The sequence below is a fragment of the Chiloscyllium punctatum genome, chromosome 38 (assembly GCF_047496795.1).
Source record: "Chiloscyllium punctatum isolate Juve2018m chromosome 38, sChiPun1.3, whole genome shotgun sequence".
Taxonomy (NCBI): Eukaryota; Metazoa; Chordata; class Chondrichthyes; order Orectolobiformes; family Hemiscylliidae; genus Chiloscyllium; species Chiloscyllium punctatum.
Window position 1 is genome coordinate 14491747 of NC_092776.1, and position 21976 is coordinate 14513722.

Genomic DNA, 21976 nt, shown 5'->3' on the forward strand with positions numbered 1-21976 from the left:
CCAGTGTACTGTGCACATGTAAATTTGGTGACAGGAGATCAGCCTGTGTGCAGTTATTTCAATGATATTACTAAGTGGCTAGAAGGCCTGAATGGCCTGCTCCTGTCCTTGTATTCTCATGTCCTTATCAAGCCAGTGTCATTCTTCAATCTGATTTTCAAACCCACCTGTGCAGCTCTGATCATGGATAACCATTTTTCTACCTGGGACTCAAACCATTACTTTCTCATTCATTAAAACGTTTTTCAAAAGCCTTCTTCAACAAACACTCACAAAAATAGAAACCCAACAGTCAGGAGTTTGCAAGCAGTCAGTGGTCAGGGTGCAGAAGAGTCTTGAACAGCATCTTATCAATTCACAACAAGCTTGCATCATTATCACAAAATTTCACATTGAGAAGTTTCAAGCTAATCTCATCAGGCACATGGTTTGGGTTAGACAAATAAACACACAAAGAAATTATTAAAAGGACATGCTGAAAGGATGAGACAGTGTAGGAGTGCAGGAGGCTCATGTGGTTCATAAGCATGAGCATCAATTGGATCAATAGCCTGGTTCCGTCCTGTAAACACACTAAATTCTAGCTGAATGGCACTGAGAAGGATAGCCCCAGCTCAATTCCAATTAAAAGCGAAGTTAATTACCCTCAGCAGAACAAGATTGAATGGCATTCTTAAACACAGCTTCATGGATTAGAGGCCTGGAAAAAAGTCAAGAGACATTGCAATCCTGCAGCCCAGCAATAGATAGAATACAACTTCCTGTATGCCTGTGCTATATCCACTTGGGAGCTTTTGTGACAGGGACAGCTTAGAAGAGCTTTAACTCTATCGACCCTGGTGTACTGATCTTGGGAGTGCTCAATGGTACAATGTAGAGGAAAGTTTACTCTGTGTAACTAAGCTTGTCTTTACCTGTCCTGGAGGTGTTAAACATTGGCACCAAGTATCAGAAATGGAAAGCGTAACATTCTGCCACACGAAAATTCTTTCCATTAATAAGCAGAATTACCTCTGCCCAGTTCTGCAATCGTTTGTTGAGCTCGAATATCCTGTAGTCAGTTTGATTCATATAAGGTGTGTGTCTCCTGTTAAAAAAGAGAATAATTGTTGAACAAAGCATTACATTACCTGAGTGTCTGGATTAATGCCACTAGGCCATCACCTCTCTTTGTTGTTTATGGAGTTAGTGCACAATGACTTCAAATAGCTTTCAGTTCCGGTGAACTGGTATACTTTTCTCAGAAATGAAGGAATGAGAAGATCAATCATCCATGTCTTGAAGTCCTACATAGGTCACCTGGTCACTTTATTGTCAGAAAGTATTTGAAGAGCTTACGTTGACAATGTAATCTAGGTAGCACCATAATTGGGAGAAAATGATATTAAATAATCCATGGTATCTGTGCCAGAATTGATGTATCCTTGATGTATTGCAGCTTAGTGTTAACATGTATGAAATACAGAGATTAATGGTAATATTGGTGCAAGCATTTAAGTAAACCATTATTAGCTAAAGTCATGTTGGAATTGTAGCATGGTATTTGACATCTTATAGTGCATCATGAATTCAATGCTAAAGAGTCTTGAGAAGATTTGTAGCTCAGGTTGAGGTCTGGATGTAGGTTTGCTGACTGAGCTGGAAGGTTCATTTCCAGATGTTTCATCACCACACTAGGTAACATCTTCAGTGGGCCTCCGGAGGCCCACTGAAGATGTTACCTAGTAGGGTGATGAAAACGTCTAGAAATGAATCTTCCAGCTCAGTCAGCAAATCTACATCCTCAATGCTAAAGAATTATATAATTATATGGAATCATATTAAGTGGTTTATTAGAAAGTGAACATGAACTAATTAAATATAAAGATCTAATTCTGCCATTGTTACTTTAAATAATGAATAAAATGTAAGCATTTAACTCCAAAGTAAACACTGCATGAAGAATGGATTACAGGTCTGCCTGCAATGACCTGTTTCGATACATACAGTTTTCAGTTCATGCCTGTGAGAATGGGAAGTCAAACACATAGATCGATTTTGATTCAAACATGGAGACTCTGAATTATGTATGCACCAGTACAAGATCCATCCAACTGATGGCCAAACTATGATTACAATTCTGCCACTTACCCAATACCAGGCTCCAGGTAAGTCGGAGGATACATTGGTGTCGGACTGTTAAGAGGAAGAGAAAGGAAATAGGATAGTTTAAAATACAGCTGGATCCACTTTTAATCCTCAACATTATAAGTACCCTCTACCCCCTTACCACAGTACTTATCAACGTTTGTTCAGACAAAGTTTTTAAAAATTGTGACCTCAACTATTGAGAAGGACAAGGGCAGTGGGCATTTAAGGAGACCATCAGCTTCTCAAAGGCAATTTAAGGATTGGTAATAAATACTGGCTGGGCGAGCCTATATTTTGCAAATCAACAAAGATCAGGAATTTTTATTGCTCAAGTATATAAGTATCCCAGAATTTCTCTCTAGTCTGGAAAACTTTACTCAGACCATTGGAGTATCAGTTCAAGACAGTGATGCACAGACAATTCTTGGAAACAGGGAAATTTCAGTCACAAGGTTTCTGATCTCAACACAATTTGCATGAAAGGCTGAATTGCAGCAATTGTGTTGTGCACAGAGATGGAAGGTTTCAGTTTTGTATTCCTGGAAGTGATGATGTTTCCTTCAAAACTTTTATTTTGAACTGCGAACAAGAACATTAGTCATTTCACACAGCACACTGCAGAAGCGTCAGACAAAATCAAGTGTTTTATTGAATAGTGCCACCTCTGGTTGAGGGCATTATGGTACACATAATGCCTGGATATACAATATCACCACCAACTGGTGCTGTTGTGATATTACCATTCAAACAGTACAGCATCAAGAGAAACCTTCTGCACACAGGAGGCCATTCGGCCCATCGTGCCTTCACTTTGAATGAGCAGTTGTACTTGAGTCCCACAACCCCCTTTTTTTGGTTCTGTCTCTTTAAAATTATTTATGGAATCAGTTTTCAGCACCTTTTCAGCAAAACCAATCCAGAGCTTGACAATTCTCTGAATGCAAATAATTTTGCCTCATCTACTCCTTTAGATTTTTTACAAACGGTTTTAAATGTATGACATCTGATTATTGGCCCACTCACCAGACAGAATCTACTCTGCCATTCTAGAATACAACTGATTATGTAGGAACCAAAATTTAATGGAAGTAATCGGGGAGCAAAAGAAGGGGAAATAAATCAATAACTATCACCACAGAATTGGGCTAAAGATCAATAACTGGACTTGATGGGATGCATTCAAGATTATTAAAAGAACCTCTCTGCTGTTGGAAAGATGTTATGAATCTTGAAAGGGTTCAAAAAGATTTACAAGGATGTTGCCGGGGTGAGTGTTTTTGAGCTAAAGGGAGAGACTGTTCAGACTAGATTAATAGACTGGGATTAATTTAGGATACTGGTCGCATGGACAAGTTGAATCTAAGGGTCCGTTTCCATTCTGAGTACCTCTCTAATTCTAAGACTCTATGTAGGCATAGAGATAGTGGGTGCACGGGTAGTTATCTATCAAAAATCCACAGATTCTGGCAAAGTTCCTGAGGATTGGAAAACTTCAGTTAAAAAAAGGAAAGAGACCAAAAACAAGCAACTACAAAACTGACTAGCTAATAGGACAGCCATAGAGTCATACAGTGCAGAAAAGGCCCTTTGGCCCATCAAGTCTCCACGAACAATAAATACCATAAAGACACACTAATCCCAATTTCCTGCACTTCTGCCATATCCTTTAAATCTTATAATATTTGAAATGCGCATCCAGACTTTTTTTTTTAAAAAGGCTGTAAAGTTTCTAGCCTCCACTACCTTTCCAGACAGTTCATTCCAGATTCCTACCACGCTCGGAGTGAAAAAGTTTGTTCTCAAATCCCCTTTGAATCGCCTGCCCCTTAGCCTAAAACTATGTCCCCTCGTGATTAACCGCTCAACCAAAGGGAACAGCTGCTCTCTATTCATCCTGTCCATACCCGTATAATCTTATTCATCTAAGTCACGTCTCCCCTGTCTTCACCACTCTAAAGAAAACAATTCAAGCCTATCTCCTCTCTCTTTATAGCTCAATTGCTCCATCCAAGACAACATCCTGGTGAATCTCCTCAATACCCCTCGACTGCTATCACATCCTTCCTGTAGTGAGGTGACCAGAACTGCACACAGTCCTCAGGCTGTGGCTGAACAACCCTTTGTACAACTCCAACATTACCTCTTTGGTCTTATACTCAATGCCATGACTGATGAAAGCAAGTATCCCATATGCCTTCTTAACTATCCTATTCATGTACTCTGCCGACTTCAGGGATCTGAATAACTACCCCAAGATCCCTCTGTTCCTCTAAGCTACCTAGTATACTGCCATTCATTAAATGCTCCCTCATCTCATTGATAAATGCAAGGTGACGCATTTTGGAAGAAACAGAGTTAAACATTCAGCTCACGTTTTCATCTATATCATTTGTGTATATAACAAACAATAACTGGACATCAGCTGAGAACTGAAATAAGGGGACACTTTCAGGATGGTAACTTGTAACTACTGAAGGGCCACAGGGATCAGTATTGGAGCCACAATTATTTACAATATAAATCAATGACTTTGGATGAGTAAAGTGAATGTGTTATATCTAAGTTTGTGGAAGACACAAAAATAGATGGAAGGTCAGTAATAAGGAGGGCATAAAGAGTCTACAGAAAATAAAGACAGGTTAAACGAGTGGGTAAAAACTTGGCAGATGGATTACTGTATATACTCATGTAAAAGTCCAATTTTTTAGACTATTCTTAAAAGTTCAATTTGTAGGGTTGATTATTATACGGGCACTAATTTTTTGTAGTTTGAAATACCGTATTATTAGCAGAAGTCGATTTGATTGCTCAACTAATCCCGGGCAAACAAGAAAAACACAATGAATTACGGTAAAGGTAATTACCAGATAAAAGCAAGAGAAACAAGAATGAATTACTTGTAGTAAATTTTCTTTATATATACCGGTACAAAAATTTAATATGTCAAAGATTCTTTGAAATTCTGCAAAATCACACAGTTCAACATCATCATGGCCTGGTATAATGACACACTTAAAATGAAACAGTTTTGAATGTCTAAGCATTTTGAACTTACCCGCCAAATTCTGCCATTTCTCTCCCATCTACTCTCATTATGTTATGTACCTCAGCAACATTAACAAATTTGTCAAAGGATTTAAGATATATGGAGCTAATATATCTCACTTTTATTCTGATATAATGGCACAATTAAAATGATTAACTTTTTAACAATATTAACTTTTGGATGTGTAGTGAACAAAGTGCAATAGTACCAATAGACTTAGTACCAGTCTGAATGAATGAATCAAAGTGTGGGGGTGTGGTAAACTTAGTGGGGTAAGTAGAGTTATGAATGAATGAATGGAGACGCAATACAGTAAACAAAGAGCGATGAGTACAGTTACCGGAATGAATGAATGAGTGAATGAGATTTAGTTTAAGTGGATTAATTGAAACATGCTGTTTCCTTTGTAAGAGGTTTATAATGCAATATAGTAGGGTCGACTTTTACACAAGATATATGGAAAATACCAGATTTTGTGGCCAAAAATAGGGGGTCGACTTTTCCATGAGATTGACTTTTACATGAGTATACATGATATACTGTCGGTAAATGTCAGTATATATTCTTTGGCAGGAAGAATAGAGGAGCTGAATATCAGTTAAATGGAGAAAGACTGCAGAAAGCAGGAGCTCAGAGGGATTTGTGTGTGTTAATCACAAAATGTTAGCATCCAAGTACAACGGGTAATGGGAAAGGCAAATGGAATGATAGCATTTATTTCAAAGGGATAGTGTATAAAAATAGGTCTTGCTAAAACTGTACAAGGGACTAATTGGACTACACGTGGAAATCTGTAAACAGTTTAGGTCCCCTATCTGTGTAAACAAAATTAGCATTGGAGACATTCAAGAGAAAGTTCACTGGGTTAATTCCAAGTATAGAGTGATTTCTTGATGAAAGGAGATCGCTTGGACTCATTGGATTTTAGAAGAATTACAGGAGACCTTATTGAAATAAATAAACCATCTACAAGGTTTGACAGGTTAGATGCAGAGAGGTTATTTCCCCTTGAGAAAGTCTCAGACCGGAGGGCAATATGTCAGATATTAGGTCACCCATTTATGAGAGAAGTAGAGGCTTTTTGTTTCCTCTCAGAGTGTATTAAATCTGTGGTATTCTTTTCACAGAGGGCTTTCAAGGTTGGGTCATTCGTTATAATCTAGGCTGAAATGGACAGTTCTTTAATCAGGAAAAGAAATTAAGGGTTTTGGGACAAGGCAGGAATTTGGATTTGAGAAGTATCAGATCATCCATAAATCGCTTCAATGGCTCAGCAGACTCGATGGGCTGAATGGTCTTATAGGTATAGAGAAAATAAGCGACCTTTGAATGAATGTCTAACAATCCCAGATGATAACTGGGAAGATCTGTAAGGCTGTTAAGAATGCATTTTCAATCCTTTACCTTACCAGCCAAGGCAGAGATTATAGAGCAGAAGGGTATTGCTGGAGTTTTAATACACTAGTCAAGCAACAACTTGAGTATTGCATGGAGTTCTGGTCACCTCATTGCAGAAAGGATGTAATTGCACTCAAGATGTTTTAGAGAGGAGATTTACAATGTTGCTGCCAGGACCAGAAAATTGCAGCTATTTGAAATGGATAGACTAGGATTGTATGCCTTTAAACAGACAGACTACAGACTGAGAAGAGAGCTGATTGAGATGTACACAGTTGTGAAGGACCCAAACAGAATAGATGGTAAGGGCCCATTTGTTATATCAGAGAAGTCAGTACCTGGTGGCCATACACTTGAAGTAACTGGTGGAATGATTAGAGGGAAGATAAAAAGAGGATTCTTCAGCAAGACACTCATCGAGGTCTGGAACTTGCTGCTCAAAGGTGTAATGGTAGCAGAAATCCTCAATTTATTTAAAAGGTGACTGAATATCCATTTTAACACATAATCTCCAGGAATATGGACAAAAGGCTGAAAAACAAAAGGGTGGGTGGTTTATTCTTTGAATGGCAGAGCCACAATTGGCAAAGTGACTTCCTTCTCTGCTATAAATTCTCTAAACATTCTAAATATATGAACAGGAGGAATGTGCAGGGATGGGGTGAGGTGAGGTGAGGGGAGCTGGTGGCAGTATGTGAATTTTGATTTTATTTTATTTATTATCGTCAAATATACCAAGATACAATTAAAGGAATGCGCTTTAGGATGGCCATCGTAGGCAGGAAAGAGACTAGACGAACATAGCAAGCCGAGCAGTATCAGGAGGTGGAAAAGTCGACATTTCAGATATAACCCTTCTTCAGGGCTCTTTCGGATGGTCAGCATGGATACAACAGGGCGAACTGTATTCTTCTATACTGTAATGATTCAATGATTTATATATTTCCTTCAATGTGGATCCCAGAATTGTCCATCATTCTCCCACTGTGGCTAACTTGTGATTTATAAAATTGTAGTATGATCTCTTTGATTTTGTACTCCATCCTTCCAATTACAAAGCCAAGTGATTGAAATGCTTATCAAACACCTCATCAACTTGCCCTGCCATCTTAAGGATTTGGCAAAATGGTCACCAAACAATTTGTTTTTATATTTTTCAGAATTATGTTATTTAGACTGTTTACGCTTTGCAAAATAGATCCCCGCCTCCCCCCCCCCCAGGTTTGTCATTCTCCGCTTCTACACACTGAACTCTTATCTGTAGTTCATGTGCCCATTTCATCATCTTGCCTTGTGCCATCCTGCAGCTGCTAACCAGTAGCATCACTATCAATTATTTCATCAAGTTTAATATCATTTGCAATCTGAGCTTAAGATGTTTTATAGAACATAGAACAATACAGCACAGAACAGGCCCTTCGGCCCACGATGTTGTGCCGAACGTTTGTCCTAGCTTAAGCACCTATCCATGTACCTATCCAATTGCCGCTTAAAGGTCACCAATGATTCTGACTCTGCCACTCCCACAGGCAGCGCATTCCATGCCCCCACCACTCTCTGGGTAAAGAACCTACCCCTGACATCCCCGCTATACCTTCCACCCTTCACCTTAAATGTATGTCCCCTTGTAACACTCTGTTGTACCCATGGAAAAAGTCTCTGACTGTCTATTCTATCTATTCCCCTGATCATCTTATAAACCTCTATCAAGTCACCCCTCATCCTTTGCCATTCCAATGAGAAAAGCCCTAGCACTCTCAACCTATCCTCGTACGACCTATTCTGCATTCCAGGCAACATCCTGGTAAATCTCCTCTGCACCCTCTCCAAAGCTTCCACATCTTTCCTAAAATGAGGCGACCAGAACTGCACACAGTACTCCAAATGTGGCCTAACCAAGGTCCTGTACAGCTGCAACATCACCTCACGACTCTTGAATTCAATCCCTCTGCTAATGAACGCTAATACACCATAGGCCTTCTTACAAGCTCTATCCACCTGAGTGGCAACTTTCAAAGATCAATGAACATAGACCCCAAGATCCCTCTGCTCCTCCACCTTACTAAGAACCCTACCATTAACCCTGTATTCCGCATTCTTATTTGTCCTTCCAAAATGGACAACCTCTCACTTGCCAGGGTTGAACTCCATCTGCCACTCCTCAGCCCAGCTCTGCATCATATCTAAGTCCCTTTGCAGCTGACAACAGCCCTCCTCACTATCCACAACTCCACCAATCTTCGTATCATCTGCAAATTTACTGACCCACCCTTCAAATCCCTCTTCCGAGTCATTAATAAACATTACAAACAGCAGAGGACCCAGAACTGATCCCTGGGGAACTCCACTTGTAACTGGGCTCCAGGCTGAATATTTACCATCTACCACCACTCTCTGACTTCGACCGGTTAGCCAGTTCTCTATCCAACTGGCCAAATTTCCCACTATCCCATGCCTCCTAACTTTCCGCATAAGCCTACCATGGGGAACCTTATCAAATGGCTTACTAAACTCCATGTACAATACATCCACTGCTCTACCTTCATCCACATGCTTGGTCACCTCCTCAAAGAATTCAATAAGACTTGTAAGGCAAGACCTACCCCTCACAAATGCGTGCTGGCTGTCCCTAATCAAGCAGTGTCTTTCCAGATACTCATAAATCTTATCCCTCAGTACCCTTTCCATTACTTTGCCTACCACTGAAGTAAGACTAACTGGCCTGTAATTCCTGGGGTTATCCCAATTCCCTTTTTTGAACAGGGGCACAACATTCGCCACTCTCCAGTCCCCTGGCACCACCCCCGTTGACAGTGAAGACGAAAAGATCATTGCCAACGGCTCTGCAATTTCTTCTCTTGCTTCCCACATAATCCTAGGATATACCCCGTCAGGCCCAGGGGACTTGTCTATCCTCAAGTTTTTCAAAATGCCCAACACATCTTCCTTCCTAACAAGCATCTCCTCTAACTTACCAGTCTGTTTCATACTCTCCTCTTCAACAATACGGTCCCTCTCATTTGTAAATACTGAATAAAAGTACTCATTCAAGACCTCTCCTATCTCTTCCGACTCAATACACAGTCTCCCACTATTGTCCTTGATCGAACCTACCCTCGTTCTCGTCATTCTCATGTTTCTCACATACGCATAAAAGGCCTTGGGGTTATCCTTGATCCTACCCGCCAAAGATTTTTCATGCCCTCTCTTAGCTCTCCTAATCCCTTTCTTCAGCTCCCTCCTGGCTATCCTGTATCCCTCCAACGCTCTGTCTGAACCTTGTTTCCTAAACCTTATGTAAGCCTCCTTCTTCCTCTTTACAAGACATTCAACCTCCCTCGTCAACCAAGGTTCCCTCACACGACCATCTCTTTCCTGCCTGACAGGTACATACATATCAAGGACACGTCGTATCTGTTCCTTGAAAAAGTTCCACATTTCAACTCCATCCTTTCCTGACAGCCTATGCTCCCAACTTATGCTCCTCAGATCTTGTCTTGCAGCATCGTATTTACCCTTCCCCAATTGTAAAGCACACACCTATCTCTCTCCATAACCAAGGTGAAAGTCACAGAATTGTGGTCACCATCACCAAAATGCTCACCCACTAACAAGCCCATCACTTGTCCCGGTTCGTTACCAAGTACCAAATCCAATATGGCCTCCCCTCTGGTCGGACAATCTACATACGGAGTTAGAAAAGCTTCCTGGACACACTGCACAAACACCGCCCCGTCCAATCTACTTGATCTAAAGAGCTTCCAATCAATATTTGTGAAGTTGAAATCGCCCATGACTACTACCATATGGCTTCTGCACCTTTCCAAAATCTGTTTCCCAATTGGTTTCTCCACATCTCTGCTGTTATTGGGGGGCCTATAGTAAACACCCAACAAGGTGACTGCTCCTTTCCTATTTCTGACTTCAGCCCAGACTACCTCCAAAGGCAGATTCCCCTCAAACGGCCTTTCTGCAGCCGTTATACCATTTCTAATTAGCAACGCCACCCCCCCCCCCTCCTTTTTTACCACCCTCCCTAATCTTACTGAAACATCTGTAACCAGGAACCTCCAACAACCATTCTTGTCCCTCTTCTACCCACGTTTCCGTGATGGCCACAACATCGTAGTCCCAAGTACCGATCCACGCCTTAAGTTCACCCACCTTATTTCTGATACTCCTTGCATTAAAGTATACACACTTGAACGCATCTCTGTGTCCGCAAGCATTCCCTGTCAGTGCTACCTTCTCTACAGCCTCCCTACATTCTTGGACATCCTGAAAAACAGCTAACCTACTTGCTGGACTACAAGTCCAGATCCCATCCCCCTGCCAAATTAGTTTAACCCCTCCCCCCGAAGAGTGCTAGCAAACCTACCTCCCAGGATATTGGTGCCCTTCTGGTTCAGGTGCAACCCGTCCTGCTTGTACAGATCCCACCTTCCCCAGAATGCAGTCCAATTGTCCAAATACCTGAAGCCCTCCCTCCTACACCATCCTTGCAGCCACGTGTCCAACTGCACTCTCTCCCTATTCCTTGCCTCACTGTCACGTGGCACCAGCAACAACCCAGAGATGACGACTCTGTCCGTCCTAGCTTTTAGCTTCCAGCCTAACTCCCTGAGCTCCTGAATGACCTCCCCACCCCTCTTCCTACCTATGTCGTTGGTGCCAACATGCACCATGACTTCTGGCTGCACACCCTCCCCCTTAAGGATTCTGAAGACACAGTCCGAGATGTCTCGGACCCTGGCACCCGGGAGGCAACAAACCATCCGAGAGTCTCGCCCATGTCCACAGAACCGTCTGTCTGTCCCTCTAACTATAAAGTCTCCTATAACTAGCGCTCTCCTCCTCTCCCCCTTTCCCTTCTGAGCCTCAGAGCCTGACCTCGTGCCAGAGACCTGGTCACTGCAGCTCACCCCTGCTAGGCCATCCCCCCCCAACAGTATCCAAAGCGGTATTGTTGAGGGGAACGACCACAGGGGATCCCTGCACTGCCTGTTTCCTCTCCTTCCCACCTCTAACTGTTACCCAGCTACCTCTGTTCTCTGGCGTAACTATGTCCCTGTAGTTTCTATCAATCACCCTCTCAGCCTCTCGAATAATCCTCAGTTCATCCAACTCCAGCTCCAGTTCCCTAACGCGGTCTGTGAGGAGCTTGAGCTGGCCGCACTTCCTGCAGATGAAGTCGGCAGGAGCATCGGTGGTCACCCCTACCTCAAACATCCTGCAGGAGGAACATTCCACTGCCTGCACTGCCATAACTCTACACTTAGTCTCCAAAACAAAATCACAAAGTTGTTAACCCTATCTAAGCCACAGGAAGTACCACTGCAAAGCCATTTGCACTCCAGAAAATAACCACTCACATCTGTTTCCTGGCACTGAACCAATTTTGTATTATACAGCCATTTCCCTTAATTCCACGGACTGCCATCTTCTCAATAAATAGCCAATATGATACCCTGTTGAATGTCTATCAAAAGTCCATTTATTCATCTACTGTGCTGTGTTGATCAATCTTAGGAACCCAAGAACTTATGGATGTAGATTTGTTCGCTGAGCTGGAAGGTTCATTTCCAGACGTTTTGTTACTGTACTAGATAATGGGCCTCAGGCGAAGCAATGCTGAAAATTCCTGCTTTCTATATATATGTCTGGGTTTCTTTGGGTTGGTGATGTTATTTCCTGTGATGAAGTGACACCACAGGAAATGACATCACCAACCCAAAGAGACCCAGACATATAAATAGAAAGCAGGATTTTCAGCATTGCTTCGCCTGAGGCCCATTGAAGATGTTACCTCGGAGGGTAATGAAACATCTGAAAATGAACCTCCCAGCTCAGCGAGCAAACCTACATCCAAAACCTCAATCTGAGCTACAAATCTTCTCAAAACTCGCTAACCCAAGAACTTAACCTATTGGAGCAGGAATGCTTGGACCCCTCGAGTCTTCTTCACTGTTTACTGCTGTTTTCAGTCATCCAGCAAAGTTGTGTTATAACTTGCTTGAGCAGGTTGATTAAAATAAGTAAGTAAAGTGCATAATAAATAAATGCATAAGAAGTTGCTAATGAAGAGTATTGACAAACAGAGTAAACAGAATGAAAAGATAGGGATCTAGTGAGAGTAGAAGTTTGCTGCAAGGGAACATAGATCTCTTTTGTTTGTGGAAGCTCGAGGCAGTAAGTGTTTAAAACTTGTCAAGTGTTTTAGCACTTTTTGGAAGTTACAGCATAGAAAAACAAATTAGGTATAAATATTTTAGTCTAAGATGGGACAAAAAAGGTTAAAAGTCTGCATGCAGTATATCATAATTTGTGCACAAGGAACCTTCCCAAGTAAGCTCATACATAGAGTCCAAAACCATGGAAACAGACCCTTTGGTCCAACTAGTCCATGCCGATCATAATCCCAAACTCAACTAGTCCCACCTGCCTGCACTTGGCCCATATCCCTCCAAATATTTCTTATCTATGTACTTAACCAAATGTCTTTTAAACATTGTAACTGTACCCGTATCCATCACTTCCTCTGGAAGTTCATTTCACACGTGAAGCACTCAGGTGTAAAGAAAAAATTCCCCTTTTTTTTAAAAATCTTTCTCCTCTCACCTTAAAAATATGTAACCTAGTCTTGAAATTGCCCACCCTAGGGAAAGGACATCTGCCATTCACCTTATCTACTCCCCTCATGATTTTATAAGCCTCTATAAAAACCTTACAAAGCTGAATAAAGGCAGAATACTGTAGATGCTAGAAATCTGAAACAGACACAGAGAACGCTGGAGAGACTCAGCAAAAAGTCTGACAGCATTCATCGAGAGAAAAAAAAGAGTTAACTTTTCAAGTCTGGTCTGACTTCTAAAGAACTTCAGTTTTAGGTCATTTAGGGTTTTGCCACCTAACTTGCCTTTATCAGCAAACTAGCTGTGTGGATCGCCAATACTTTATCCTTATTTGAATCACCATATGATGTTGCATTATATCTTCTGTTTTGAGAAAGTGGCAGTTCTGAAGAAGTCATACCAGACTCAAAACGTTAACTCTGATTCTCTCTGCAGACCTGCAGAGTTTGTCCAACATTTTGTGTTTGTTTGATACACAGCTGGTTTCTCCATTTTAAATCTTCTTGGCTCTGATAGATGGAATTGGACAGTAAGTTTGAAATACTCCAAAACTTGAGGGAGATGACAATTTGTTCCAGCCTTTAGTCACACCTTTCAGAGCAGAACAGGATTTCATTGAGGATGATCAAGAGATATAGGGAAAGAGAACTCATTTGAGACTGTGAATGAGGATTCACAGAGATTGTTCCTATCCAACAGACAGAACGTAACTGGGAGCCTCAGGGTAAAGACTGTAAGGACAGCCAAAACAGTAATCATAGCACCCTGAAGCGGGAAGCCATCAAAAGAAATGGTGGGGGAAGATGTCAAGAAAGAGTAGGGAAAGCCTAATGTGGTAAGTGCAGGAAACGTAATAATTAGGGGGAATGGTATCTTCGTAAGCAGAACCGAAAGTCCCTTGAGGTATGTTGTTTAACCTGGAAAGTGAGGATCCATGAGATTCATGGTGGTACTAACAACACAGAAAAGAGTAGGCAAGAGGTCCTGTTTCAAGAGTCTCAAGAACTAGGAACTAAAGTAAAAAGCAAGACCTCAAGAATGTTAACTTCCTGATTATTATCCTAGCCATTTGCAAACTGGATGAGTTAAGCCAATTAGGAATGTGAATGAATGGTGACAGGGAAAGCAGTATCATTTCATAGAAAACATGCCTGTACAGCAATGGAAAAGGTACGTAGATATTAACCTAAAACTTACTGGTTTATTCAAAATGAAATGAGAAAACATAAAGCTTGTCCTATTGAAAAAAGTCAATCAGATAGTTCCTATTGATTAGGAGGATCTACTGTTTCTGTGTCTAACCATTTTAAACTCAGCAGTAATGGAATGAACTGACACACTACATTTACAAGACAATGAATTAGATGTCATGTTGATTATTTATCAACTAAACAGAGTGATTGATCATAGAATTATGTTGTGTAAATACTATATGATCAATCGGATGACATAAGGTTACAACAGCATTAGCAAGCTAAGGCGGAGGTCAAAGTTCGTTAAAACCAAGAAATATGTCTCTTTCCAAGAAGAAGCAATTAAGTCTTAAGGAGCAATTGATCAAACAGCTGAGGTGGATAACACGTTTGGTCAAAGTTATCAAATTGCTCAGTGTGGACAGTATCAAAATTTCAATATACAGCCTGTCCATATGGAAAGAGGGGTTGGAGAAAGGGTGCTGCAGAATGATAGCTAGCTTAGGACAGGGACGTCTGATTAACAACTGGATGTTCAGACAGATGAGATGACCACCTGTTTTGGTCTCAGTCTTGGATAAGTCAACGTAAACGAGTCACTAGCAATTGTAAGCATTACGCGGGTAAGTTTGTGATGTGTCACTATGATGGCAGCATTTTGTATTGTACCTTGCTTCAATAGAAGTTAAAAAAAAGGAAGGAACTGTGGCTGGTGGAAATTGAAAACAAAAAAACAAAACAAAAACAGAATTTGCTCAAAAAAACCTGAGTTTTTCCAGCAATTTCTGTTTTTGTTTTATTTCAATAAAAGTGAGTTGGGTATATCTCACTGTTAAAACTGCTTGTGTTATTGATATCCAAAGTAAACCTGATTGACCAGGGGACGTAAAAATAAAAGCCTACTGTACTATATTGTTAGGTTGTGTCCTTCCATCTGGACCAGTCTGTCACTAGAATTCAAACAGAAAGGATAAATAGGATTGTCAACAACAGTCTTAGATTAGTTATTTTGAAATTGTGTTTTATTAACCACTGCACATCATGGAAAAACTAAAGCATTTAATTAATCGGGAAGGGAGAAATGAAAATAGATGAGAAAAAAAATTACAGCTAAAGGTTAGAGTGTGTGGCCAAACTAAGCATTTAATACACAAACATGGAGATTTGAATGGCAGACAATAATTTAACTTGGAAGGTATAATGCGGTAGACAATCACGGAGAAGTTTCTGTAAGACGGTCAGGACTGGAATCTGATTATATCAAGTCATAAAATGTATGGGAAAGACAGAGGTAATGGTAGGAGGCAACGGTGGACACTGATTAAGTATTAAACCACTTCAATGAACAATGGAATATAATGAGAAGTCAGCAGGCCTGGAGACCTGACAAGTTGCATGAAGACATGGAAAAGGATTTTAGACTGGAGAAGGTGGTGTGCACAGGCAAGTCTGTGAGCAGCTGATTGTATAAATTCAGTGATTAGACAAGCATGTAGCAATGGCAGAGTGCTTTAAATTGGGAAATTTAACTTTAAATTTTGTATTGATTAAGTAGAACTAGTACATGCCAGCAAGGCAGTGAATTTCTTAAGGGGATTGTTTTCTGCAACTATGGGTGGAATCGTATCACCTTAATGACTGGCACAATGGCAGGGCCATTTTTGGGACAAATTTTATCTCCCAGTTAGCAGCCTTTCATGGTGCTACTTACCAGAGTCAGCTGATTAAGAGCTAATTTCTTCTGATTAATTAGAAAAGTTGGTAGGATGATGCAGCCAAATGAGCTGTAGGGAGAGGCTGAACAGGCTGAGTAGTGGGGGCTGAGGGGTGACATTATAGAGGGGCATGGATAGGGTGAATAGCCACAGTCTTTTTCTCAGGGTAGGGAAGAGCAAAACTAGAGGGCATAGGTTTAAGGTGAGAGAGAAAAGACTTAAAAGGGACCTAGAGGGCAACGTTTTCACGCAGAGGATTGTGTGTGTATGAAATGCCAGTGGAAGAGGTGGAGGCTGGTACAATTACAGCATTTAAAAGGCAGCTGGATGGGTACATGATTAGGAAGGGTTTAGAGGGACGTAGGCCAAATGTTGGCAAACGGACAAGATTAATTTAGGGTATCTGTTCGGCATGGATGAGTTGGATCGAAGGACCAGTTTGCGTGCTGTACAATTCTACGACTATTTGATGAGAGGAAGGGTTTCTGTTTAAAGGGACCAAAACATCTTTCGGAAAAATCTCAGCAGCACTTGGACATTTGTGACTGCAGAAGCCATAGTGAATGGAAATCTGGAAAGGCTGCCCACCTCACACAGGTCTCTCACTTTTGCCTGGAGCAGCAACTGAGGTTGGAAATGAGAAAGAGACCACTTCTCCAACCAGAAAAGTGACTAAAAGAAGTGTGTACCAAGAGGATGTAGGACCTCAGAGAGGACAGGACAGGCGAATGGTATAATACTAACAACTGCCAATCCTCATTCTCAGAATTGTCCAGCAGTCTTCTGCACAGCACGCTTAAGGTCAACATCCCCTGCACTCCATTCATTCCTCCACCTAAAGGTTCCTCATATCCCCATCCGAGAAGCTAACATTCATGTTTGCCCACAGTCTATTGCCCTTTACACCATGCCTCTAAATGCCTGCTCACAAAAGGTCTCTCTCCCTCCTCTGCACACAAGCCATTAACAGCACTCAGACCTCTTTTATTTATCTTCTTGCAGGTTGTAAACACATGTTGGTGACAGACAAAGACGCAAGATGGGAGAGGTAGGGGATTAGACACTCCAGTGACAATCATCATAATGACCGCTGGCAATGCACATCCAGCTGCTTTATTGGGAAGGAGGGCTTCCTCGCAGCTGTCAGCAATGACCTGCTCTGAAAGCTTGAGCCATTTGGCTCCCTGATCTCAGTGTTTGTTTGTGTCTCATCTCTATCCAGCTGGTGTCTAACCCCTCTTCCTGTGGGGTGTGGGGCTGAGGACAAGGCAGATGGTGCTGATGCACCTGCTACTTAGGGATTAGATTCCCTACAGTGTGGAAACAAGTCCTACAGCCCAATCAGTCCACACCGACCCTCCGAAGAGTAACCAACCCAGACCCATTTCCCTTGGACTAATGCACCTAACGCTATGGGCAATTTAACAATTCACCTGACCTGCACACCTTTGGATGTGGGAGGAAACTGGAGCATCCGGATGAAACCCACGCAGACACGGGGAGAATGTGCAAACTCCACACAGACAGTCGCCCGAGACTGGAATCAACCTGGGACCCTGGTACTGTGAGGCAGCAGTGCAATTGTTGGTGTTGGTGATACCCCTGCTATTTACTTCAACAGAAACGGACAGTGCAGCTACCCAATGCTGCTCAGAATGCTGACGGTTGAAGAAGTACTATATAGATGAAGTGCTTTCCAAGCAGGCGACAATCATTTGTCAAGCAAGGATAGAACTCAAGAGAAGGAGCGCTTTGAAAAATCGCCCTCTCACCAGGCCATAATAATAAGCTCTTCAGTGTAACTGATGAAAACCCTCTCAGCTTGTCAGTTTCTTGGTGGGAAGTCTTACTGCTTTGCTGTTGCCTTCTCCTCTGTGTCACGTTGCAGATCAAGTGTGGAACTACTACCCTATTCAAAGATGGAGCTTGTGTGCAAACTTCCTCCAAACTGATTCTTCAATACTTTAATTGACTTTTAAATTCAGCAAGGAGAATTCCCTACTGCGTTCCCAATTTAGGCAAAAGTGAGAACCGCAGATGCTGGAGATTAGGGTCAAGAATGTGGCACTGGAAAAGCACAGCAGATCAGGCAGCATCCAAGAAGTAGGAAAATCGATGTATCAGACAAAAGCCCTTAATCAGCAATTCTTGAAGAGTTTTTGCCCGAAACATTGATTTTCCTGCTCCTCAGATGCTGCCTGAACTGTGCTCCCAATCCGCTTCTCCCTGGGAAGTCGCTCTGGAAGTAACAAGTGGGAGTACAATTCATTGTCTTTCTCTGCAATTTTCCTGCTCTGAAAACATTGTCAATCGGTCTAGAGCATTCCACCCAATATGTCCTTGATCCAACATGGGGGAAGCCTATGTTAGGAATTAGGGTCAGTGCACTTTTCTTGAATACTGATGATATCCTATTTTCATTTAGACCGGAAAGCTGTGCACGCCAGCTTTCTGTCATTCAGGAAAGGTGAGTTTTGGAAAGAAGAGGAATTATAGACCAGTTGGCCTAACGGCTACTGTCAAGAAATGGTCACCGTTTATAATTAGGACTGAAATCTTCAGCTGCTCAGAGAGATGCATCATAGATTGGTACAAAATCGGTAACGCTTGACAAACTTGACTTGATTTTTTTGAAGAGGTGACCGGTGTCTTCTTTGCATGCAGCCTATTCATTTTAATGACAATTTTTATGCAATCACACAGGCATGTTGTCTGTTTCTTTCATGGGATGGGCCTTCCCCTGGTTCTCTAGTGTTTATTGCCCATCCCGAAGTGCTGTTGAGAAGGTGGTAAGAGCCGTCTTCGTGAACCACTGCGGTCCTTGGGGTACGATCATACAACAAGGAATAAGACTAGGCCACCTGGCCATTTGAGTCTTCTCTGCCATTCAAAAAGATCATGGCTGACCTGATTTTAACTTCAACTTTATACTCCTGCATATCCTCAATAACCTTCCATCCCTATGGTAATCAAGAATCGATCTGTTCTGCCTTAAAAACATTTAGAGATTCTGCATCACTATCTTTTGAGGAAGGGAATTCTAAAGACTCATCATGCTATAAGATAGAAAAATTGTTTCCTCATCCCTGTCTTCAATGGGTGATACCTTATTTTTAAGTTATGACCCCTAGTTCTAAATTCTTCCACAAGAAGAAACATCCTTTCAACATCTACCAGGTCAAGTCCCCTCAGGGTCTTGTTTCAATTAAGTCAGCTCTGACTCTTGCAAACACCAGAGAATACAGACGTAGTCTGTCTAGCCTTTTCTCATAAGGCAACCTGTTCATTCAGAGTATTAATCTAGTAATCCTTCTATAGACTGCTCCTAATGCATTAACATCCTTCCATAAGTATGGTGACTAGTGCTGCACAAAGTAATCCCGATGCATTCTCACGAATGCCCTGCTGAGGCACAATCTCTTTACACTTGCATTCAATTCCTCTCGCAATAAAAAGTAAAATTCTATTAGATTTCCTGCTTACTTCCTTGACCTGCACACTAAACCTCTAACTCACATATTAGATCACCCAGGTTTCTCTATCTCAGAGCACTGCAATCTATCACCATTTAGATAATATGCTTCTTTTTATTCTTTCTGCCAAAATAGACAACTCCGTGTTTTCCCACAATGTACTCAATTTGTTGAATATTTGTCCATTCACTTAAGGATCCTACTAAGAAATATGTGGATAGTTTATGTCCTCTTCAGGTAATGTTGCTGTTAAGATGTGGATCACCATAGAATCCCTTCCGTGTGGAAACAGGCCATTTAGCCCAACAAGTCCGCACTGACTCGCCGAAGAACATCCCATCCAGACCCACACTGCTACTCCTACCCTATCCCTGTTACCCTGCATTTCCTACAGCTAGTCCATCTAACACATCCCTGGACATGAAATTTAGCACGGTAAATTATGGAAATTATACAGTATGGAAACAGGCCCTTTGGCCCAACTAGTCCACACCTACCCTCCAAAGAGTAACCCACTCACACCCATTCCCCTACATCCTCCATTTACCCTAACTAATGCAACTAACCTACACATCCCTGAATACTATGGGCAATTTAGCATGGCCAATTCACCTGACCTGTGCATCTTTGGATTTTGAAAGGAAACCGGAGCACCCATAGGAAACCCATGCAGACATGGGGAGAATGTGTGTGGACTTTGCACAGTCACCCAAGGCTGGAATTGAACCTGGGTCTCTAGCACTGTGAGGCAGCACTGCTAACCACTGAGCCACCGTGCCACCCCAGCACTTTTTCAATATTAGAGGATCAGTGACTAGAATAAAATTGGTAACCTTGATGTTAGGAAAGGAATTCCAGGATTTTGAGCATTTTGATATAGTTTCAAGTCATGATGATTTGTTGCTTGGGGGGGAACTTTAAATCATCTTAAGGGGATAACTTATGAGCAGCGTGCATTCTACCTTACATGAGGCTGTGTGGCCACAAACACTTGTTTAATTTACATTGGAGGTGACTAAATTAGCAATCGGGAAATATTGTGGATGCTATTTGCAAACATACAGAAGACATTGGACTGAATGCTTCACCATGAACTAAAGTTAAAACTCATGGAATTGAAGGTAAATTACTGACCTGGTTAGGAAATTAATTGAGGAATAATTCCAGTCATTAATAAGTAAATTAGTTAGGAAAACAGTGGCAGATAGTTCAATATGTGTTTAAAGAAAATGATACAGAATATTTTCCAAACTTGCTGAAATTTAGAAATAGATTGCAACATTACAACACAAGAACTGCATTACAACTACATGCCAGGTCGTGGCGCTGATGTGAATTCTGGAACCACGTTATGAAGTGTGGCCAGGAGGTGGCGTACCATTCATCATTGTTGCCGAGTCAGCAGCCCCACCATCAGGCAGCTGTGGTAGTGCAGGTCAATAAAAGAATAACCTTTCATATTCTATTGTTTCTGTGCGTATTAGAAGCAATTGTAGCTATAGAGTTAAAGGCCTTTCAGCCTATTGAGTTTCTACCGACAAATAAAAAGTCACTTATTAAAACGAATTCCACTTTCCAGCATTGGCCCATAGCCTTGAATATGACACAAGTGTTCATCCAGGTAATTTTTAATGGTTATGAGGCTTCCCATCTATACTAAACTTGCAGACTGTGTATTCCAAATTCCCACCATGCTCTGGGTGAAGTTTTGTCCCTCAATGCCCCCCCAGCAAAACCTTCTGCCCATTACCTTAAAATTATGCCCCTTGTGTGCACCACAAGTTATTTTTGAAGCATGAACTAGGAAGACTGATGGCTATATAAATCCTGGGAATTATGAACAGGTACAAGGGCAGGGAAGCCATTCTAGAACTGTATAAAATGCAGGAATGGCCACAAATAGAGTACTGCATGCAGTGCTGGTTGCCACATTGTAGGATGGATGAGATTGCTCAAAATAGGGTGCAAAGGAGATTTACCAGAGTGTTGCCAGGGCTGAAGGGTCTGACCTATGAGGAAAGATTGGATTTGCTGGGCTTAATTTCCTTGGAGCAATGAAGGTTGAGGGAGGACCTGCCAGAGATGTATAATTGGGGTGGCTAGGAAGGCACTTTCTCCAGTAGAGGGGTCAAAAGAGAGGATGGGGAAAGGGGCATAATTTTAAGATAGGAGGTAGAAGACTAAGAGACAAGTTGTAGATTTACCTAATGGGTGGCTGAAATTCACTGCCTGAAAGGGTGGTTATGTTTTACAGGTAGTGTGACCGAGCGGTCTGGATTTTGGTGACGGCATTGTGACTTAGTGGTTAGCATCGCTGGCTGACAGCACCAGGGCTTGGGTCCAATTCCACCCTCAGGTGACTGTGTTGAGTTTGCACATTCTCCCCGTC

At 41.7% G+C, this 21976-nt stretch overlaps 1 protein-coding gene across 4 annotated transcripts in view; it reads right to left on the bottom strand.

The window, feature by feature from the left end:
- The window catches only part of ldb1a (LIM domain binding 1a), a 103379-nt gene that overhangs the window by 27778 nt on the left and 53625 nt on the right, over nucleotides 1-21976 (bottom strand). For all 4 annotated transcript variants that reach the window (XM_072557225.1, XM_072557227.1, XM_072557226.1 and 1 more), the window contains 2 exons: nucleotides 2131-2175; nucleotides 1012-1087 (listed from right to left, as the gene is read on the bottom strand). In XM_072557225.1, the coding sequence (XP_072413326.1) occupies nucleotides 1012-1087; nucleotides 2131-2175 (121 nt within the window). The remainder of the gene's footprint in view (nucleotides 1-1011; nucleotides 1088-2130; nucleotides 2176-21976) is intronic.